The sequence below is a fragment of the Pseudochaenichthys georgianus genome, chromosome 21 (assembly GCF_902827115.2).
Source record: "Pseudochaenichthys georgianus chromosome 21, fPseGeo1.2, whole genome shotgun sequence".
NCBI classification, from domain to species: Eukaryota; Metazoa; Chordata; class Actinopteri; order Perciformes; family Channichthyidae; genus Pseudochaenichthys; species Pseudochaenichthys georgianus.
In genome coordinates, this window is record NC_047523.1 from 27,919,170 (window position 1) to 27,937,364 (window position 18,195).

Genomic DNA, 18,195 nt, shown 5'->3' on the forward strand with positions numbered 1-18,195 from the left:
AGAAACTTCGGCTCTCCTTCAGGTTGTGCAGTGAGGATGACAGGCTCGGCATTCTATCCAGTGACTGCTGCAAGGCACCAAGACGGTTAGACAGTTTTTCAATGTTTTACTGTATGAAATGTGTGATGCACCAACGAAAAGTTGTTAAACTCTGAATTTGCAGCTTAAAATCTATCTATCTTATTACTTCCTATAGATGGGGGGGGGGAAACAATAATTTGGTTTTTCCACAACACAACAACTCAAAAGAAAAACCATATCCTTGGTGTGAAAGTAGACACAAAAATCAATTGACATTAATTTAATCCTTATGAACCTGGTTAGCTCGTTTGGGGGGAAATCGTTGTTGCCAGATTGGATATATTCAGATCAGGGACAGGTACCAGAAATAACTCAATATTGAAAGTATTTGATCCTCATTTTACCATATAGTTCAGCTTTTTAGCCACACTGCACAACCTCACTGATCACAGCAGGATGTGACACAGCTTGAAATACATTGACACCACTGAATTGGGTTTCTGAACCAGCAATGCACCTCACAAGCCTCTGGATTTTCAATTTTTAAAGAAATATATTTAAGGGAAGAGGGCCATCTACAGGCCAAAGGATAGCATTGCTGCTTATTGTGTGCCACATGTTCATTCTCGAGGCTGTTCATTTCTATAAAAACTCAAGAAACACCCTGTCTTCTTTAGGACTTTTTACAAAAACAATAAATGTCAAACCAAATGAGCTTGTCTCCTATTTAAATACGTATTTTTCTCAAACTAAAACATTACTACTGTTTTGCTTTTTGAAAGCCTTTTTAACCACTAGATGGGAGTGATGCTTTCAACAAATTCCTGTGTGCCACTCACAGGATTGTGTACAGGACAACCAAACTATTTACATTTTCACTAGTGATCTCACACTTTAGAATATTTAAATGTTCCAAAACAAAGGACAGTCTAAAAAAACACCACTTCAACAGACATTGCACAGTTTAGTTCAACTTAAGTTGTATGAATGTGCATCTAAATAAAAATAACTCAGAATGTGACAACAATCACAGTCATATGCAATATTAAATGGAGATTAAATAACTAATTATGAGCGCAACAAATATGGTTAAGGACAAAAGATAAATAGAAGCCTGTATTGCTGCATTCTCTTTGATATCTGACTCACTTTGACAGTGGCATTTTCCTCAAAGGGAGCAATGGTGACCTTTCCCTGTGGCAATTGATGCCACGTCTCCAGTTTGTTGAAGAGACTGTCAGTATGACAGGTCAGATCAAGCAAAAATAACAACAAGAAGAGAAACACAAAAGAGGGATAATCAATCAGTTAGTCAGTCAAAGCTGTAGTGTGTGTGTGTGTGTGTGTGTGTGTGTGTGTGTGTGTGTGTGTGTGTGTGTGTGTGTGTGTGTGTGTGTGTGTGTGTGTGTGTGTGTGTGTGTGTGTGTGTGTGTGTGTGTGTGTGTGTGTGTGTGTGTGTGTGTGTGTGTGTGTGTGTGTGTGTGTGTGTGTGTGTGTGTGTGTGTGTGTGTGTAAAAGGCTATTCTGGACTGACCACAAAGGTATAACATTTTAATTAATACATGAATATTCTAAATGGTCCTTTATCCTGAGTAAGCATCTACATGCCAATCAAAGCAATCACATTCAATATCATGGCAGAGGTGCTCCTGCACTATCCTCATCACACAGAAATTGATGGATCATACAGTAGTCTATGGTTATTTTTAAATGTACCTAAAAATCAGGTGTTCCCTATAAATAATGTTCTAGCAAACCAATTTTACTGAAAATAAATGAAATAGATAGCCATACAGCTGAGGCATAGTAGCCTACTTAGAAATGTTGTAGAAACCATAATAAACCAGAACAGACACAATGCATTTATGAAAGTGGCACTGAAAAAAAAGGGTTGTTGTTTTTTTTACATCATTGCAGAAATATGGTTTCTTTTTAAATAATAGCCACATCTTCCTCTCTTCTCTGCCTCCCTCCTTCTGACACTCCTGACTGATCTTATCTGGGTTAGCATCCATCTTATATGACCTTGAGCAGACCTATATGACCAAGCTACTGCTTTGCTTTTTATTCTGATATATAGTCATTATAATTCATAAAAAGCCTTTCATTATCATTAGTTCTTACATAATTACATTGAAGGCAAGCCTCTTTATGATGCATGGGCTATTTTACTACTAATTAATGCAAATAATTGAGCAGAATTTTGACACTATGTCTGTCAAATTCATATTTATTTTTGTTCCTCATAAGATGTTTACACGTGTAAGTGAAATCGTGTTTTTAATAAACTAATCCAGAAATACTCACATGGTTTTATTGCTGTTCCCTTGGTAACAAGCAAACCCTTGCCCTTTTAGCCTACTGGCATTCGTGTGGATCGTACCACTTTGCAGTCGTAGGGGGAATGTTAGAACATGTAAGTTATAGAATGGTCTCTTTTGCCAAAAGACAATTAAGTTAAACTCAACTTAAAGCAAATTAGATTGCAATATCATATATTTGTGAATGTATTGATATGTGTCCCGTTCTATACTGAAATATATCGCCTTAAGGCATCTCAGCTCACCCCGGGAAACCTCGTCATCACACGGAGGATCGTACAGTAAGCTGTCAAAAGCTTGTTGCTTAAATCTGTGCAGTGCTATAGTAAAGTAATAACGAAACGAGATCGAAGTAACAAGCTATATATCTGCAAACAGAGCAAGAGTTAAACTGTTGGTGAGCAGACATTTCGGGAGCACTTGACATCGTGTTTTCGTTAGTTCGTCGTCTGTCCTAGCTGATGCGTGATAGCTGTTTCCTCTGGGAAGCGGTTCATCCGTGATGATGATGAGGTAAGCAGGTGTGCTTCCCAGCTAACAGTGTGGCTAATGTAAGCTAATAACCCGTCATGTTCAATGTTAGCCCCATGACAGCAATGTATTTCGCTTGCTAACGTTACTGTAACTAAGTATTTTCGACAAGCTAGCTAAAGTAGCCGAGGATGAGAATGCAAATCAGAGACCATGCTACCCTCGAAGTAGCAAACTGTGCAGATAACACGGTGGTGACAGGTAAGGGTCATGCTAACGTGTGTTGAAAGTCAGTGCATTTTCTGTTCCTTGTTGAAATATATACATAGCTGTATTTTTTTTTTACATGCTTGAAATATGTATGTGCATCTTCTCATCCTCACTCCAGGAAATGTGTGAGGAACAGACATTAATACACAATAACTACTGTTTATCATCAATAATAAGCAAATTCGTACACCAAATGAGGTCAACCAAACTAACATTTAGAAAAATACTTCAATGTATTTTAACTATCAGTACTTAAACAACTAGAGAAGATGCAGAGTTGTTATAACTAATCTGCTCTAGCAGTTCAGTTTACTGCCATGTCATTACTGTGTTTTATTGCAACATCATTCTCTTTTATAGTCAGACAACTTTGTGGTCATTTGTGACAGTTAATTTGTTAATCTTGGGATTGATCATGCTGTATTTCACATAAAATCCACTTTTCAGTGAGACACATTCAGTGTAAGAAGTCATTATATATGGAAAGTGAATGGATTATGTATGCACAAGCAACATCTACGAGTAAAATCTTGAATTAACACAGAATTATTAGGGTTTTTGGATTTAAACATGCTACACAAATGGTTATTACTAAACATTTTCATACAATATTTAGTATGGTGGCATACAAACAAAAAAAACAAATGTATGTTTCTCCCAGCCCACAGCAGTCCAAATAATGCATGATTTGCATGATTAATTACATTCAACTTAACATGTAATTAAGATTACAGACAAAAAATTACGCCTTTTTAAATAACAAACAGAGGAAAATACATTACCACACTTCAAAATCGGTGACTGGGTGTTGGTAGATAATTTGTCATGTCTATATTACACATGATGAATTTAATTTCTGTTAAATAACCTAATTGTATTCATAGATAAAGAGTCAGCTGCCAGCAGTGTCTTGCTCCAAGCTGTGCACAAACAGTGCATCAGCTCCTGCCTTTCTATTGGCTAATTTCAGACTGGGAGGGTCTTCCTGGGGGCAGGCAGCAAGGCAGGAAGGGGGGGTGGCTGGAAATGTTCAGCCAGAGTTGGACAGGCAATCTGTTTTTACTGTTGTGGAGAGAAAATCTTTGGTTACTGACTCCGTGAGACAGAGAGGAGGTTAAAAGCTGTTATTTGGGTATTTGTTTTACAAGTTGGCTGCTGAAAAGTTCCATCTTGAACCTAGATTCTCGGTTATGGACAGTCTTCTTTACTGCTACATGGAGTGAGAGAGGTAGGTTTTCTTGCTCTGTTTCCTGACTTGCGCCCAAAGGAATTTGCTGCAGTATGCGGTGCGATAGCATGCAGTAAAGCTGTGTGGCTGTTATAGCAGAGGATCTAGGTTAACAACAGCAGAGGTTTTTCTGAACCGTGCGTTTTATGTCTTTGTACATGTGTTAGCCATGTTACATTCTCAATAGAGGAACCTCTAAACTCCTGTATTCTGTTCACGAGTTAGCCACCTTTTCTGCCTCCTCAGCAACTTCCTGTGTGTTTTACCCGTGTGTGTGTGCTGGTTTGACTATACTGTTCTGGGTTTCACTCCCAACATGATGTGTGTTTAAGCTTTGTCTTGCTTTCCTTGTATTCTGTATGTGCTTGCTGTGCTCTCAGTCAGCAAATCTGACGGTAGCAATTTGGCACCAAGTGCTTGTGTCATCCTACAGAATCAGCAAATAGAGAGTAACTATGTCGTGGTAAAAAAGGTGTTCGCGAGCAGAGAGGAAGTGCAGACATTGTGTGTGATTCAGGATTAAATCTAGTTATAATAGTCTGTTTTGGTGGATACTGATTAACAACATGTGTTACAATCAAGGCATGACACACATCCTATGGTTGGATGGGTTTGAGCTTTGTAAATGTTCATATTGCCAGATTGATTGATTGATTACCATGACACCATCTGGCTACTCAGCCCAGACTAGCACAACAACTGTGGCTCTGGTTGTAACACGGTTAACATTGTTCCTTTTCAAGAGGCATGACTGGGAGAAATCAATCGTGGTTGTGCAGACATAGTATAACAACCATCATTCACAATGTGTATTAAGTTGAGGTGCCATTTTAATAATTAACATCTGAATGATCTGCTAACACGATAATACTAGCAATATTAGCTTGACAAATATCTAAATCTTTACACAGGGCAAACATAACAAAAACAGAATGACTAAGAGAGATCATCATGATTAGAATGTATTGTTGAGTAAAAACATTGTATTCTTTTATTTGTATTTAAGAATGATATAAAGGTGACAAAAGACAGCACATTGGAGAAGCCGGAACCAGAGACTGAGTAGTCTCTTGGGAGTCTGACTTGATGACTAAAAATATAACCAGACTAATTACAAATTATAACATTTGTTATTGTTTGACCTAATCCATTTTCTGCTGTAAAGTGCTATCGAACAAATGACTCTAGAGGATGAACAGTCTCCGGTGAATAGAAGAAATCACATGAAATGCAGTTAGTGTACAAGAATAATTTATGGTTGCTCTAAATGTGCCAACAGTAGACTAATAGCACCATAATTATAGTGTTGTTTTTCGGAAGCATTCTCACTCTTGTTGTCTTTTATCTTTCAGATCACTAACAAAGTGCCTTTGAGAAGATATCCCTGACCTGAAGGTGGTTGTGTACATTGCCGACCTATGCTTTCTTTAAGGCAAGACACGCAGGATACCTCAGCAGCAAGCACTTTGCCTCCTCTTTGCACAACTTCAACACCTAAAAAGGCTAAAATAGAGCCATAATATATAAGAATAGAATATAATGACATGAGAATGTATGAGGTCTGCATTAATATTCCCTCACGTGTCTGATATTTCTGTGCCCCATCATCTGTGGAATATACACTCAAACGTGTCTCAGTAAAAAAACAACACAGTGGTTTCCTTTTGATGGGTGATTCCTGAGAGATTGAACAAACATCTCATCGTTCTGCTCCAGCTGATGGAAGGTTGTTTCAAAAGAGGACTTTGCACACAGAGCCAACCCACAGTTTGTGTTGTATGAGACACAACAAAATCGATCGATTGCCTTTTTAAAAACTAAAAACTTTATGATTATAACCTTTGGACATGGCGTTAAACCTGTCTTCAGTCAGAGACACAAAATGGTTAACTCTGGAAGTCTGTCGGCAGTTCCAGCGAGGAAACTGTTCACGTAGTGATGAGGAATGCAAATTTGCTCATCCACCGAAGAGCTGCCAAGTTGACAATGGGAGAGTTGTTGCCTGCTTTGACTCACTGAAGGTAAGAAATGCTGTCCACACGGTATTATCTGGTTGATACTTTACTGAATGTTAAGAACATTTGTCCCTTTTATAAAGGAATATAATGCAGCATTTTACTGTAGTTGTTACCTTTGTCCCTGAGTGAATGGTTTCTCTGTTGTATTATACCAAATCAGAAATAATGCAAAGAAATGTGCTCTTCTTGAATAGGTCTACATTCATTTTTAAATACTCAAAGTGCTCTTGCAGGTTCCATCTAGCGAGCATGTCCCATCAAATACAGTTAAACCTGCATATCTACCATTATAACCAGAATAACAATAACTATACAGGGTTGATATCAATACTTGTTGTCTACACAGCAATGTTCAAACAGTTACTACATAGTATGGGACACAAACAAGACTATGTTCCTCCCCCCTTGTAAATGTTTGAAATAGGGGAGGGAAAGATCCTTAACTGCTACTGTCAGTTGAACGTTTTTACCCCACCCCATAGTGAACTCTCAAATGAATATGCACTCCATGTTAAGTTGCTATTACTTCCGTTTCCCTGCAGAAATATGTCAAACTGCACAGAAAACTGTCAACTCAATGCTGTTGATGTTCCAACATGCTCCAGTGTTTGTGAAATCATATGTAATATGACCCTTTCCAAAAATAGGTTAACATGTCAGATGCCTGTCTCATCACTTATCTAATGTCGACTATACAAAATATTTCTGGCAGCCAGTTTTGAGCCTCCTGTTTGCTCAGTTGCCCTGTATTAGAGCAATGATGCCTTAATCCACACAGTTACTATCACCACACAATACAGCTTTGCCCTCAGGATTATACTTATGGTGAGTCATCGTCTTATCTCCTTACTGTAGGCCTTCTCTGTGCCCCAGTGGTCAAGGGCCCGGACCTGAGGCTTAACGCAAAGTAGCTACCTTATTCCTTTATCTAACAACAACATTATTGATTTTGCCTTGCATCAATTTTTTTTTTTAAAGTATTTAGTACATTCTTAATAAAAGATACATTTTCACTCAGGCCCAGATTAAATTGTGCTTGATGTTGGCGTATGTTTATAGTCAAACACTGAACAACAGAGCAATTATACATAATGGAAATCATGAAATACTATTATGATGAAGTGAGTGAATTAAATTATATTTCATCCAGTTTTATCTCATTTTAGAAATACAACCTAGAATTTCAGTCTTTTCGAGAAAAGAATGAATCTGAGGTCAACCAACAGTTGTTGCAGTCATGTGATGATGTCACAGCTCTTCCTCATGAATAGGCTTTTGTCCGAGGAGTCATCAAATGTCTGTCACAGTATGGCTACTGGTAAAATGTCAACTGGTACTAATTCGGCTGGGTGTAATTCAAATCAGCCATTATTTATAAAAATATCAAATGGAGCTAAATGCCCAGGTTGTGCTTGATAAACATATATTTGTTTGCTCTTGTGTTGCTGTTTCGTCTTGTCCACCGGGGGCATTTTATTGACACGTGATTAGTTGATTTCAGGTCAAAACGATGGCCGTCCACGTCCTCTGCCCACTAACCACTCCCAACAGAGTAAACTTTGTTATACAGAAGAATGAGCACATCCTTTGCTGCTTTGCTAACTGGGATCTCATGACTCCTTGTTAAAGCTTCCGGAGAGGCTTGTTGATACACAGACTTGATCTGTTTTCTGTGACTAACTCACTCAGGACTGTTTTATGTTCGAGGATTCCCCTGAGCCAGCAGAGAAGTGACCATACCAATTCATAACATTAAACGCAACTTTAGCTACATTATGCCAAGACAGAATGGTTCATGTGCAACAGATTCCTCGTCTTTGACCTCAGTTTAACTAAGCTCCCCATATCTGTGGCGCCTTCACTTTTAGGGAACTGTATTACACAAGGCATACTTTCATTTCCCTACTTGTAAGCAACTGCAAACGTTGCAAACCAGTAAAACATTTAGACATTAGAAGGGGCGTTGAACAGCTCTATTGACCCTGTATTTACTCTGAGCTTTATCCAGACTAATGAAGCATTGATGACAGTTAATCCTACATGGAAATGTATTCAAAATAATGCAATTAAATCCCCAAATTAGTCAACTTAATTTGAATATGAAGAGCAGAGGAAGCTGTCATTATGCTAACATCTCTTGATTGGCAGAAATGGTTTGGTTTGTCTCATGTATACGTTTAACAGGAGGTAGCAACCTGACTGCTGAGATGTATAACAAATCACCATGTTGTGTGTTGTTATGTGGCCAGTCTGCTCTTCCTCTAAGGCTCTCATATCAGTTTCAGTGCAGTCATAAAGGCAACATTGTGAATTGATATCTGAATGGCCTTCAGTCCTTCTGTTCCTCTCCATTGCATATTGAATGATATTGCAGTGCAGACCTACGTCAAAGCTTCAATGCCAATGTGTGAACATGTGTTCCCTATATGTATCGGGGTGAAAAATACAGCTGTGTAGATGGAGGACGCTATTCTGCATCTCATTTTAAAACAAATATGAAAGCTACTGTTTGAAAAAGCACATGTAATCTCTCATGATAAGAAACAAAGATATTATTTGGAGGAATATAAGGATGATGAATCCGCTTTGTGCCTTTTCTTTTTTCTTTGAATACAGGGTCGATGCTCAAGAGAAAACTGCAAGTATCTTCATCCACCTTGCCACTTAAAAACCCAGTTAGAGATTAATGGGCGCAACAACCTCATCCAGCAGAAGACAGCAGCCGCCGTGCTCGCCCAACAGATGCAGCTCATGATCCCAGGGCCCAGCCTGCAGTCTATGGTGAGGCCTCATCAACACTAAGAAGGAACTTCTAAATGTGTCATTGTTCTTGTTAGAAATGCACCTAAATGATACTGTTGTTGGGCCGACACATAGCTGGCCTGGTGACTATGGGGTCTGTCTATATTCAATTCTCTGTTTACAGCTGATTAAATGTGCACAGGTTGAGTCATGCGTCAGCAGCACACCAGTAGACCACATGACTGAGGGAGCTAATAACAAACGTGTCAGCAGATGGAAGTAGTTTTTGCTTGCTATTGACAATTCAGCAAATGTATATCTATTTATTTATTATTTACACATTTTGTTTTCCAAAGTAAAAAGAAAAATGCTTTAAGTCAAGCCTGATGTTGCCGTACACATAAAGAATGATTCCAGTCACTTAGCTTATCACTAAACACTGATATCAGGTCAGTACTCGGTATTGACCATTCCCCAGAGCGCAGGTGTTATTATTGTGACGGAAAAAGCCTGATCGTGCATCCCTACTGCTTGTCTCACTTGTAATATTTGACATCTTTTCTTCTAGCCAACATTTCAATTCACACAGGGACTGGGCAACAACACTGGTCTTGGTTACGGTTCATACATGACACCGCTGAGCCATGGAATGAGCCTCATCTCCACAGACAACCTCTCCAGCAACCAGGTCCTTGTTTCTGGAAGCCCACCTGTCCAGAGCTCCTCTTCCTCTTCCTCTTCTTCTTCTCCCTCACAGAAGCTGCAGCGTACAGACAAACTTGAGGTATTCTTGCAGCCCAAAGAATGATCAAACATGAGAAGATAAAGTAATAGCTTGGTGGTTGACATGATTCGACTCCATGCTGAACCGGTGTCACTGTCTTTATAATGTCTCCTCTCAGGTGTGTCGCGAGTTTCAGCGGGGAAACTGTGCGAGAGGGGAGACGGATTGCCGCTTCGCTCACCCCAGTGACAGCCCCATGATTGACACCACAGATAACACTGTCACTGTTTGCATGGACTACATTAAGAGCCGCTGCTCCAGGGAGAAGTGCAAGTATTTTCACCCGCCTGCCCACTTGCAGGCAAAAATCAAATCCGGTCAACAGCAAGTCAATCACACCGCCGTGGCAGCCCAGGCGGCCGCCGCAGCCATGGTAAGAGCCCATCCTCCTGCCTTCTAAGCAACATGTTTTACACAAAAACACATTACCCTGCCAATAATATGGTGTTTTAGAGGTCATTTGGTTTGCCATGATATCACCGAATGTGGAGCACTATAAGTCTTTATACTATAAGAATGGCACATTTAATGCAACGGCATAGAGACCTTTTCTGGATGTCCAACTTTTAAATCTTCTGTATTAAAACATATAAATTAAATGGAATGAAAGGGAAGGATCTTAATTATCCATGCAAATTCTGAACTTTGCTTCTCCTTTTAATAATTAAAAACACATGCCTTTCTTTTTAATCCTGTGTTTACAAACACCAGGCATGGAGACAGACCTTTAATGAAGCCAGAGAACACGAAAAGGAACGATGACATTAGATTAGATTCAGCTGCTCTCAAGGGTTAGTCCTTTTATTAAAAGGCCTGTCAATCAAATGGCTTCCAATCTAGCCCTTTCAGTTTTAATGAAGGAGCTCTGCTTTCTGCTGACATTACAAGGCTTGTGTTTTCTAAACAGGCCAAATCAAAAGTATGTACATTTTGTTTGTTCACCAAACACTTCAGAAGCTGGTGCTACAAAGCAACTGAGGAATAGTTGTATTATAACACTATATTTATAGTGCAAAGTCATCTGTTAACTACAATACTTGCCTCTATCGCTTTTCTTGGTCTGGATCTCAGTTTTAACAACAACTTACTATAGATAGTTATTGTAAACGTAATGCATTGTAAGGTGTCTTACTTCAGTAAATTGTGTTTCCTTGGCCTCCATAGACCATCACCTTTCATTAACATCATCTTTTACGTATTCTTACTGTAAATATACACAATATATTTGTTGCATGACATTTACGTCACAAGTATTACTAGATAGAGCTCCACATTCTGTGTGTTATGACATTACAGACACGGTTAGCCTTTGACTATCTCTCATACAACCAAGTCATTTTTCAGTCAACAGTCAAATGTTCAGTGCTTGATGTGCATTACATTGTTATCGCTTCCTGGAAGCAGTCAAATCCATGTACATTATACGGTATTTCCAAATGATATAGTGTGCATAATAGCACTGTTAGCGTCACAGTAGTGGTAGTGTTTTATATACAATAACAAATGACAGTCTAAATAGAGCAGATAGAAGATTGTGCCCTATCTTTATAAATCTGTGTTGCCATAGCTATTGATTAACTGTACATGCTGACCTACTAATGAACAAGTCTTTAGTTAATGTGTCTGTTAATCAGTTATTTTGATCACTGTGCATGCATATTGTGTTTTATGTGGTAAACTACATTCAGATTATTTTGTTTTTGTTTTCCCCTTCTCACCTATCCACAATGCTGTCCCCCATGACGCACCTCTGCTTGCTGTTACCTGTTTGTTAAACGCTTGAATCCCATTGGCCCACTGCCATCATGTGCTCGCTGCCTGCTATTAAAAGACTCAGTCGACTGCCAAAGCAATGAAGCGATCCCTCGAGGCAACTGTAGACCTGGTATTTTCACCTTTTGCTTTGGTTGTAGCTATTAATTGTACTGTGATAACTTTTCATTTCTGTCATTGTGTTTTTAAAGCTTCTTCCAGTCTCATGTAGTTTGTGTACACAGTCATCATCAGTAGCTTTAAGTGCTTAATTTGAAATACTTTTTGTTATTCCATTCATATTTGTATCCTAAAACATGCTTGATTTTTCCACTTTGTGATAACCTTTATTGTGTAGTCATGTTTGCCCTTTTTCCATATCTTTTATAAATTCATACTAAATAATAAGTGTTTAAAATAAAGCTGAATAGAGAGAGGAGACAGGTTGGTATGTCATGTTTCCTCTTGTCTTCTCTCAGGGCTTTCCCTACAGCATACCCCTACCAAAGAGACAAGCTTTTGAGAAGAACAGCTGGGCCAGCTCTCTCCTCAGTCCCAGTTTTTTGCACTACCAACAAGCTCTGGCCAACTCCCAGCTGCAGCAGCAGGCGGCTGCATACTACCCCACAGGTGAGCTTTAAACATGACTTTAAACGGCTATCAAATACACTTTTCTTAATTATATTGTCTTACACTCTTTTGTTGTCAAAACTAACATGTAGCACTTTACTTAATGAATCTGCATATCTGTTCAATCTTTACTGACTGAACGCTATGGGTCTTATTTGTGTATTCTTACTGCACTAAAGATGTTGTCATGTGGGCTCATGCCAGTGTTGACCATATGTATGAGTCTCACTAAAAGACTGTCCCTTTCCATTTGATCTTCACACAGGTTCTGTCTTCTGCATGGCTCCCGGTAACAACATGGGTAAGTCCTTTACTTATGTTTTTATAAAATATGTCTTATCATCAATGGAGCTTTTTATTTATCTGGCTTTTTTGTTTTTGCAGCGTCGGAAAGCAAAACCTTAAATTAGAATCAACCTGTAATAACAATAAAACTACTCGTTAAAATGATGAGAGAGGCAGATTTTGTTAGTGTTTCCCTAAAAGGATTTTATTTGCATAATGGTTTGTTTTTGATAATCAAGTCCTGTGATATATACTTACTGTTATATATCAATAATAATGTATTAGAGTAGTCAAAGATAATATATAAATGAAAGCATTTTGAGGATTTTGCTTGTGGAATTACAAAGCACCACGGATTAGGACATTTGATCAGCATCCCTTAGAATCACTTTAATGTTTTTGATACTCTTAAATGTTTGACACCTTCGAAACTCCTTTAATGTCTAGTAAAAACATTTTGAAGGTGTCTGATGGCATTGCCGTCTCTTTTGGGATGTCAAATTCTGGACAGATTTCCTAATTTGGTCTCCTATCAGTTCTCCTTTTATGTTCTTCCCTGCCGTCTCGCTTTGCCGTGTGATCACATGCCATCTGCTGGTCTAACCCAATGATCGCTCGCTGCTAATGTCATATTGTATTTGCCTGGCAAGAGAGAGAGATACATTGCTATGGTTACCATAATGCTCCACCTCCCTTTTCATTGCTTTCATGGTTCCCTTCCTGAAAAAGTCCCCATGATGTACAGTGCTACGCCTGCTACTGTCTCTGCAGCAGCTACTCCCGCCACAAGTGTCGCCTACGCAGCAACAGCACCAGCCAATCAGGTTTGCTCCTTTTTTAAAGCTTTCTGTCATAAATCCTTGAGCTCAGAATAAGTGCTTCATCTTTAAATCAGGAGAGTTGCTTCATCAGCATAGCATTGCCCTGCTTGCATTGCCTGCCATTAAGCTTCATCTACCTGTAGACCTTCAGTTGAACTGGTCTGCATCTCACCTCTTTCCCCGATGACAGACATCACTTATTTAGAGTCTTCCATCTGCAAGTGGTGGTGTTGCATTTATTCTTTATAGCATGTTTTTGCTTCGTTCCATGTCACCGTTTGTCTTAATGCTTAGTAGTAGCTTTAATACTTGTCAAACTGGTTGTATTCTTCAGCTAATATATCATTAATGTTATTATTATTATTATCATCAACTGTGAAAAGATTATTTATGTTCTAGTACTTCCCTCCGCCCAGACTAAAACACATGATGTTCGATGGCTGGGTTAGCATTAGCGTTAGCTGTTCCTCAAAAACAACATTTAATTGTCTTCCTTTGTGAGTTCAAACATGTGTTCCATACATGTATGTTTAGTGTCATATGCACAAAATATAAAAAGATAATTCATTAATTATCTGGGTTAAGGTGATTGTTTATTTATTTGCCACTAAGTGACTGTGTTTTGCCCTGAAACAGATCATCCTCAAGTAACCGCCAGAAACAGAAGTCAGTGCCGTGTTGCTGCTGATAAAGACGCCAAACAACTGCTCTGTAAATATTCTGTTCACACCACACACAACGTACAACAAGCTGCATGCAGATAACATCGCTGAGGAGAAGGTTGTGGTCATTGCGTTGATCTCTCACAATACATTACATTAGTAGGATTATACAATGTTAGATAAGTGTCACAGAAGATTATTGTATGCACGCACCTTTGCACCTGCTTTAACATGCATCCTCACTAATTTGCATAATATCCTGGTTTCTATTTCCGAAAGCAATTCTGACAAGGTCATGGGTGCATTTAGCCTCTTAATCAGCTCTAATGCAATGTGTCTCCAGTTCACATATATGATGCTCATGAATAGAAATGTCATTTTCTAAATCAATCTGACCAGGAAACACGTCGAACTCAAACAGAAACAGCTTGTGCAGCAACACCTAAACATGAACTGATATAAACGTTATTCACTGAAATGTATGTAAATAATACAAGAGACAAGCATGACAGATGTAATCTGAAAACAATACATGTTAAGACCAGGTGTAAAGGGGTCCTTTTATTGGTGATTGTTCAAATTGTATCCTCACGATATTGAGAGGCAATTTATTTTTCCTTTCTTGAATGTGTTATGTTAGCTAAAAGGTTTTTCACATTAATGATTGTTTATCTAGTGCCAGCTTTACATATTTCAAACAAACTAGAAAAAGCACTTATTTTAACTTTTAACTCCACATTGTAAAGTTTCCTTTAAAATGTTCTGAGGTTATTCCAGCTAATACCTTACCCCCCCCCCCATCCCAGAACAGGAACAGTGCTCCACCTCCTGGTGTGCCTTTGCATTGCAAATACAGTACGTTTTCTGAAAACAGTATCATCTATTTATCGCAAATACTTTATTGCATTCAAGCAAAAATGATTCAAACATTTAAATTTCCCCACTTTATTATTAAAAATAACTTTTGGAATGATCAGTAACGGTGATAGTTGATGCACCGGTTTTACCTTGCAGCCAGTTTCACAAAGATAGACTTTGACTAGGCTTAGGTCAAAATCATATTCAGATTTCAGATCCAAATGATTAAGTAGGACTAGCGGTAAAATAACAACAATCAGATCAACAGAAAATGATTGGATTGAACAATTACAGAGATATTTTACTGGGAAAATATTTCCCCTTTTTTTAAGTGTGGTGCCACTGGTCAGCAGGAAGCAGGCATCACTGATTGTTACCATGGAAACAATGGTCAGCATGTGTTGCTGATTGTTACCATGGAAACACTGGTTAGCAGGTGTCACCGATTACTACCACAGAATTACTTTAATTCTAGCCTGGTGGTAGTGTGGCTAACTCTTCAGGCTTTAAAATAAGCCCGTGTTGTTTTTGTGTAGTCTAATTCAATTTTGACTCGCCTAAAATTCAAGACCTGTCCGAAATGTCTTTGTGAAACTGGCTCCGGCTCAACCTGAACATAAAGCAAACCGTTTTTTTAAGAAGAGGCTCCACAGCCATCAAAGTCAACTGGCTAAAAGGGTGTAATAACTACTGCAGCTCACATTCAAACTAAAGCTCCTGTAATCCTGTAAGGGACGAGTAGAGTAATGTGTAAAATGTTAGTCTTAATGTTACAGTCGGTTGTCAGTAATGTATTATTTGAATGTTACAAGTGCCTGAAGAATTGTGCAGATGAGGATATCCGTGCATATTTAAAAGGCTTTGTGTGAAAAAAAATCACTCGATTTATTCTACTCTAGTTAAGTCACATTTAGAAAGAAATGTTCAGTGCACAACTCTGTGACCTAAACATTGACATTTTTAGGAGACAGGTTGCAGTGCATTAGTATTTCAAATAATAGTTTAAGTAAGTCTTTCAATTAACTTTCACTGATGCTCAAATGTGTATGTGTGTTCCATGTATAAGAGTTTATATCCTGCTTAAGTTCATTTTTTTCACTTTTAAGATGATAAGTATATGACAATGTTTCCTATTTAGTTTCATGCAGTAAAATACTTTATGTAGTAAAGTAGAATTTACGGAGTTAGAAGTGTGGTGAGTTCAGTTGTGTATGGTTGGTACCACATTATGCAATTACCCATCTTTGTTTGAAACTGACAGCAGACAGAGTGGGGATTGTGTCTGGTTAACTGAAAAACTAAACGGATGTTAGAAAAAACATTTTCACTCATATATGTTACGTTATCTTAAACATCTTTAATATTCATTTTAGTTTGCAGGTTTGGAAACAGCTTGTGCAACATCAACCTTTCCTTAAATGTTTCCGATGTATTTTTAAGTGACTGGTGAGTTTTTTCATGAAAAAGGATGTACACACCCATGTGATTAACTCAGACAATCCACCAAGAGATGTTTCATTTGTTCACAATGTTTTCATTCATTGCAAAAGGTTTTACACATTATTGGTTGATATATAAGAAGCATACTTCATATTTTACTAGTTTAATATTAGGAAAGAACACTTTAAAATGTATTCTCTTCTATTTTATGACGAATGTAATTTATTAAACTGAATTTAGCTCTGCTGGAGGTTCCTTAAAGGGCCTCGCTCTGTATTAGCCTATGATAAGCCGTCTTGTGTCCAGGGATCAAATGTGGGAGCAAAGAGAAGCTTAAAACATTTCATCCCTGTCACTGCCTTGTCACCTGTGAGGGACAACCTTTGTATGAGCAAGGCCATAGAATTGCTTTTTATGTACAAAAGTGCATTGTACAGGCCACATTTTATGGAAAGTAACTTTCATAATAGGGTAACAATAGTTTGTCATTTAATTGTTTTGATGTGTTGCTGAGGCAATCTGAAGTTGCAGTGATTTAAAACTGTTTTTTTTGTAGGGGATGACATTGTTTTCCCCCCTCACAATAACATGTTAGATTGTACTGTCAGATATTTGATTTTATTATGCCATTGTGAAACACTGTAAGTGATCCAGTGCATGAGAATATATTTTGAAATGTGATTGGTTGTGTTTTATATGGTTTCCACTGCATGTCAACATCTTGCAGCAAACGTATAATCCACCCTTAAGGAATCTGCATTCAGAAGGTCAGGAGTTGATGGTTCAGCGACTGTTTGAACATTTATTTTCAAGATATAGTTGCTTTCAAAGTTTAGGTTGTTATTAGATATATGACATTTTCCCCTTATTTATTTTACATGCAAATAAAAAGGCATATAACCGAATGTTTGTTTCACCTTTTGGCAAAAAGCTTGAATGTCATGCACATGGAGGTTGTCTTAGATTTGGATCAGCCAGTCAAAAAGATGTTGACAGTAAGAATGTTTAGTCTGACTGACTGAAGCACTTTCTCAACCGTCAAACTGAGAGGACATGCTTTTTGTCAACTTTGCCTTATCTTTAATCTATTCATAAATCTGTCTTGTTCAGTTGTGAATTTCATTTTATCTAATAAATAAAGTACATTTCACTGAACTTTTCTTTGAAATGATTCCTACACAAGTTTTGAGTTTGAGGCCAAAATGACAGTTTGTAAAATCAATCCAAACATTATCCTGACTAAAATGCTTGTTAACTGATATCCCACAGTAAAAAAAACACTTGTACCATTCGGTTAAATCCTGGCCTGAATATAAACTGTCCCTCTTTTTTTTTATAACGTGTTAAAGTTATTTTAATTGTGCTTAAGTAAACATTTCATGTGGATAGTTTTGTTCCTGTAAATTCAAACTTGTGTTAAATCTAATATTGCAAATAAATAAATGTCAAGTTAATGCTGTGCTGTGACCTCTATTCTTTGATTTAGCACTTTCCATTTTTTTTCCATTGTTTGGGTGGGTAGAAAAATGATGTATTAAATAATCGTAGAAAGACCAATAAAGGCAGAAACATATATAATATTAATTGATATGACTTGTTCTATAATTTTCTTTTTTATATTATTTATTTCAGGTAGTTTTCAGGTAGTAGGCTATGTCCGGAATAATTATTATAATACATTTATTATTTAGAATAAATTCTCTTGGGATGAATTTAGTCAAGGCAACTTTATTTATATAGCACATTTAAAACAGAAGCATTTCAGTGATCTTATAGGCACAGAAAAATAAATAACTTCAATAAAATATCAAATAGGGAATTAATGCGATTTATAAATGTGTTTAATAATATATGATGTATACAATGACATAAATTAGACCAAAATACAGTTA

General features: G+C 37.7%; 1 protein-coding gene across 5 annotated transcripts; it reads left to right on the plus strand.

Annotated features, from left to right (window-relative positions):
- The first annotated feature begins 2,615 nt into the window (after positions 1-2,615).
- LOC117466606 (muscleblind-like protein 2a) lies at positions 2,616-17,757 on the plus strand. 5 transcript variants are annotated; one of them, XM_034109959.2, is made up of 10 exons: positions 4,091-4,311; positions 5,664-6,332; positions 8,946-9,110; positions 9,640-9,855; positions 9,974-10,228; positions 11,687-11,740; positions 12,087-12,237; positions 12,503-12,538; positions 13,252-13,346; positions 13,980-14,087. In XM_034109959.2, exons 2-10 carry the CDS (start codon positions 6,159-6,161, stop codon positions 13,992-13,994), a joined length of 1,161 nt encoding a protein of 386 aa, XP_033965850.1. In that variant the 5' UTR covers positions 4,091-4,311; positions 5,664-6,158; the 3' UTR covers positions 13,995-14,087. The 5 variants fall into 5 exon arrangements, with proteins under 5 accessions (XP_033965849.1, XP_033965850.1, XP_033965852.1 ...); XM_034109958.1 differs by lacking the exons at positions 4,091-4,311; positions 13,252-13,346 and adding an exon at positions 2,616-2,855 and having other exon boundaries at positions 13,980-17,757; XM_034109961.2 differs by lacking the exon at positions 11,687-11,740.
- Positions 17,758-18,195: the final 438 nt, after the last annotated feature.

Excerpts from the sequence above, each read along its gene's own strand:
- LOC117466606 (XM_034109958.1), top strand. The coding sequence starts at position 6,159 with ATGGCGTTAAACCTGTCTTCAGTCAGAGACACAAAATGGTTAACTCTG. Across the intron at positions 11,741-12,086 it reads TCGAGGCAACTGTAGACCTG|GGCTTTCCCTACAGCATACC; the intron begins GTATTTTCACCT and ends GTCTTCTCTCAG. Across the intron at positions 12,238-12,502 it reads GGCTGCATACTACCCCACAG|GTTCTGTCTTCTGCATGGCT; the intron begins GTGAGCTTTAAA and ends ATCTTCACACAG.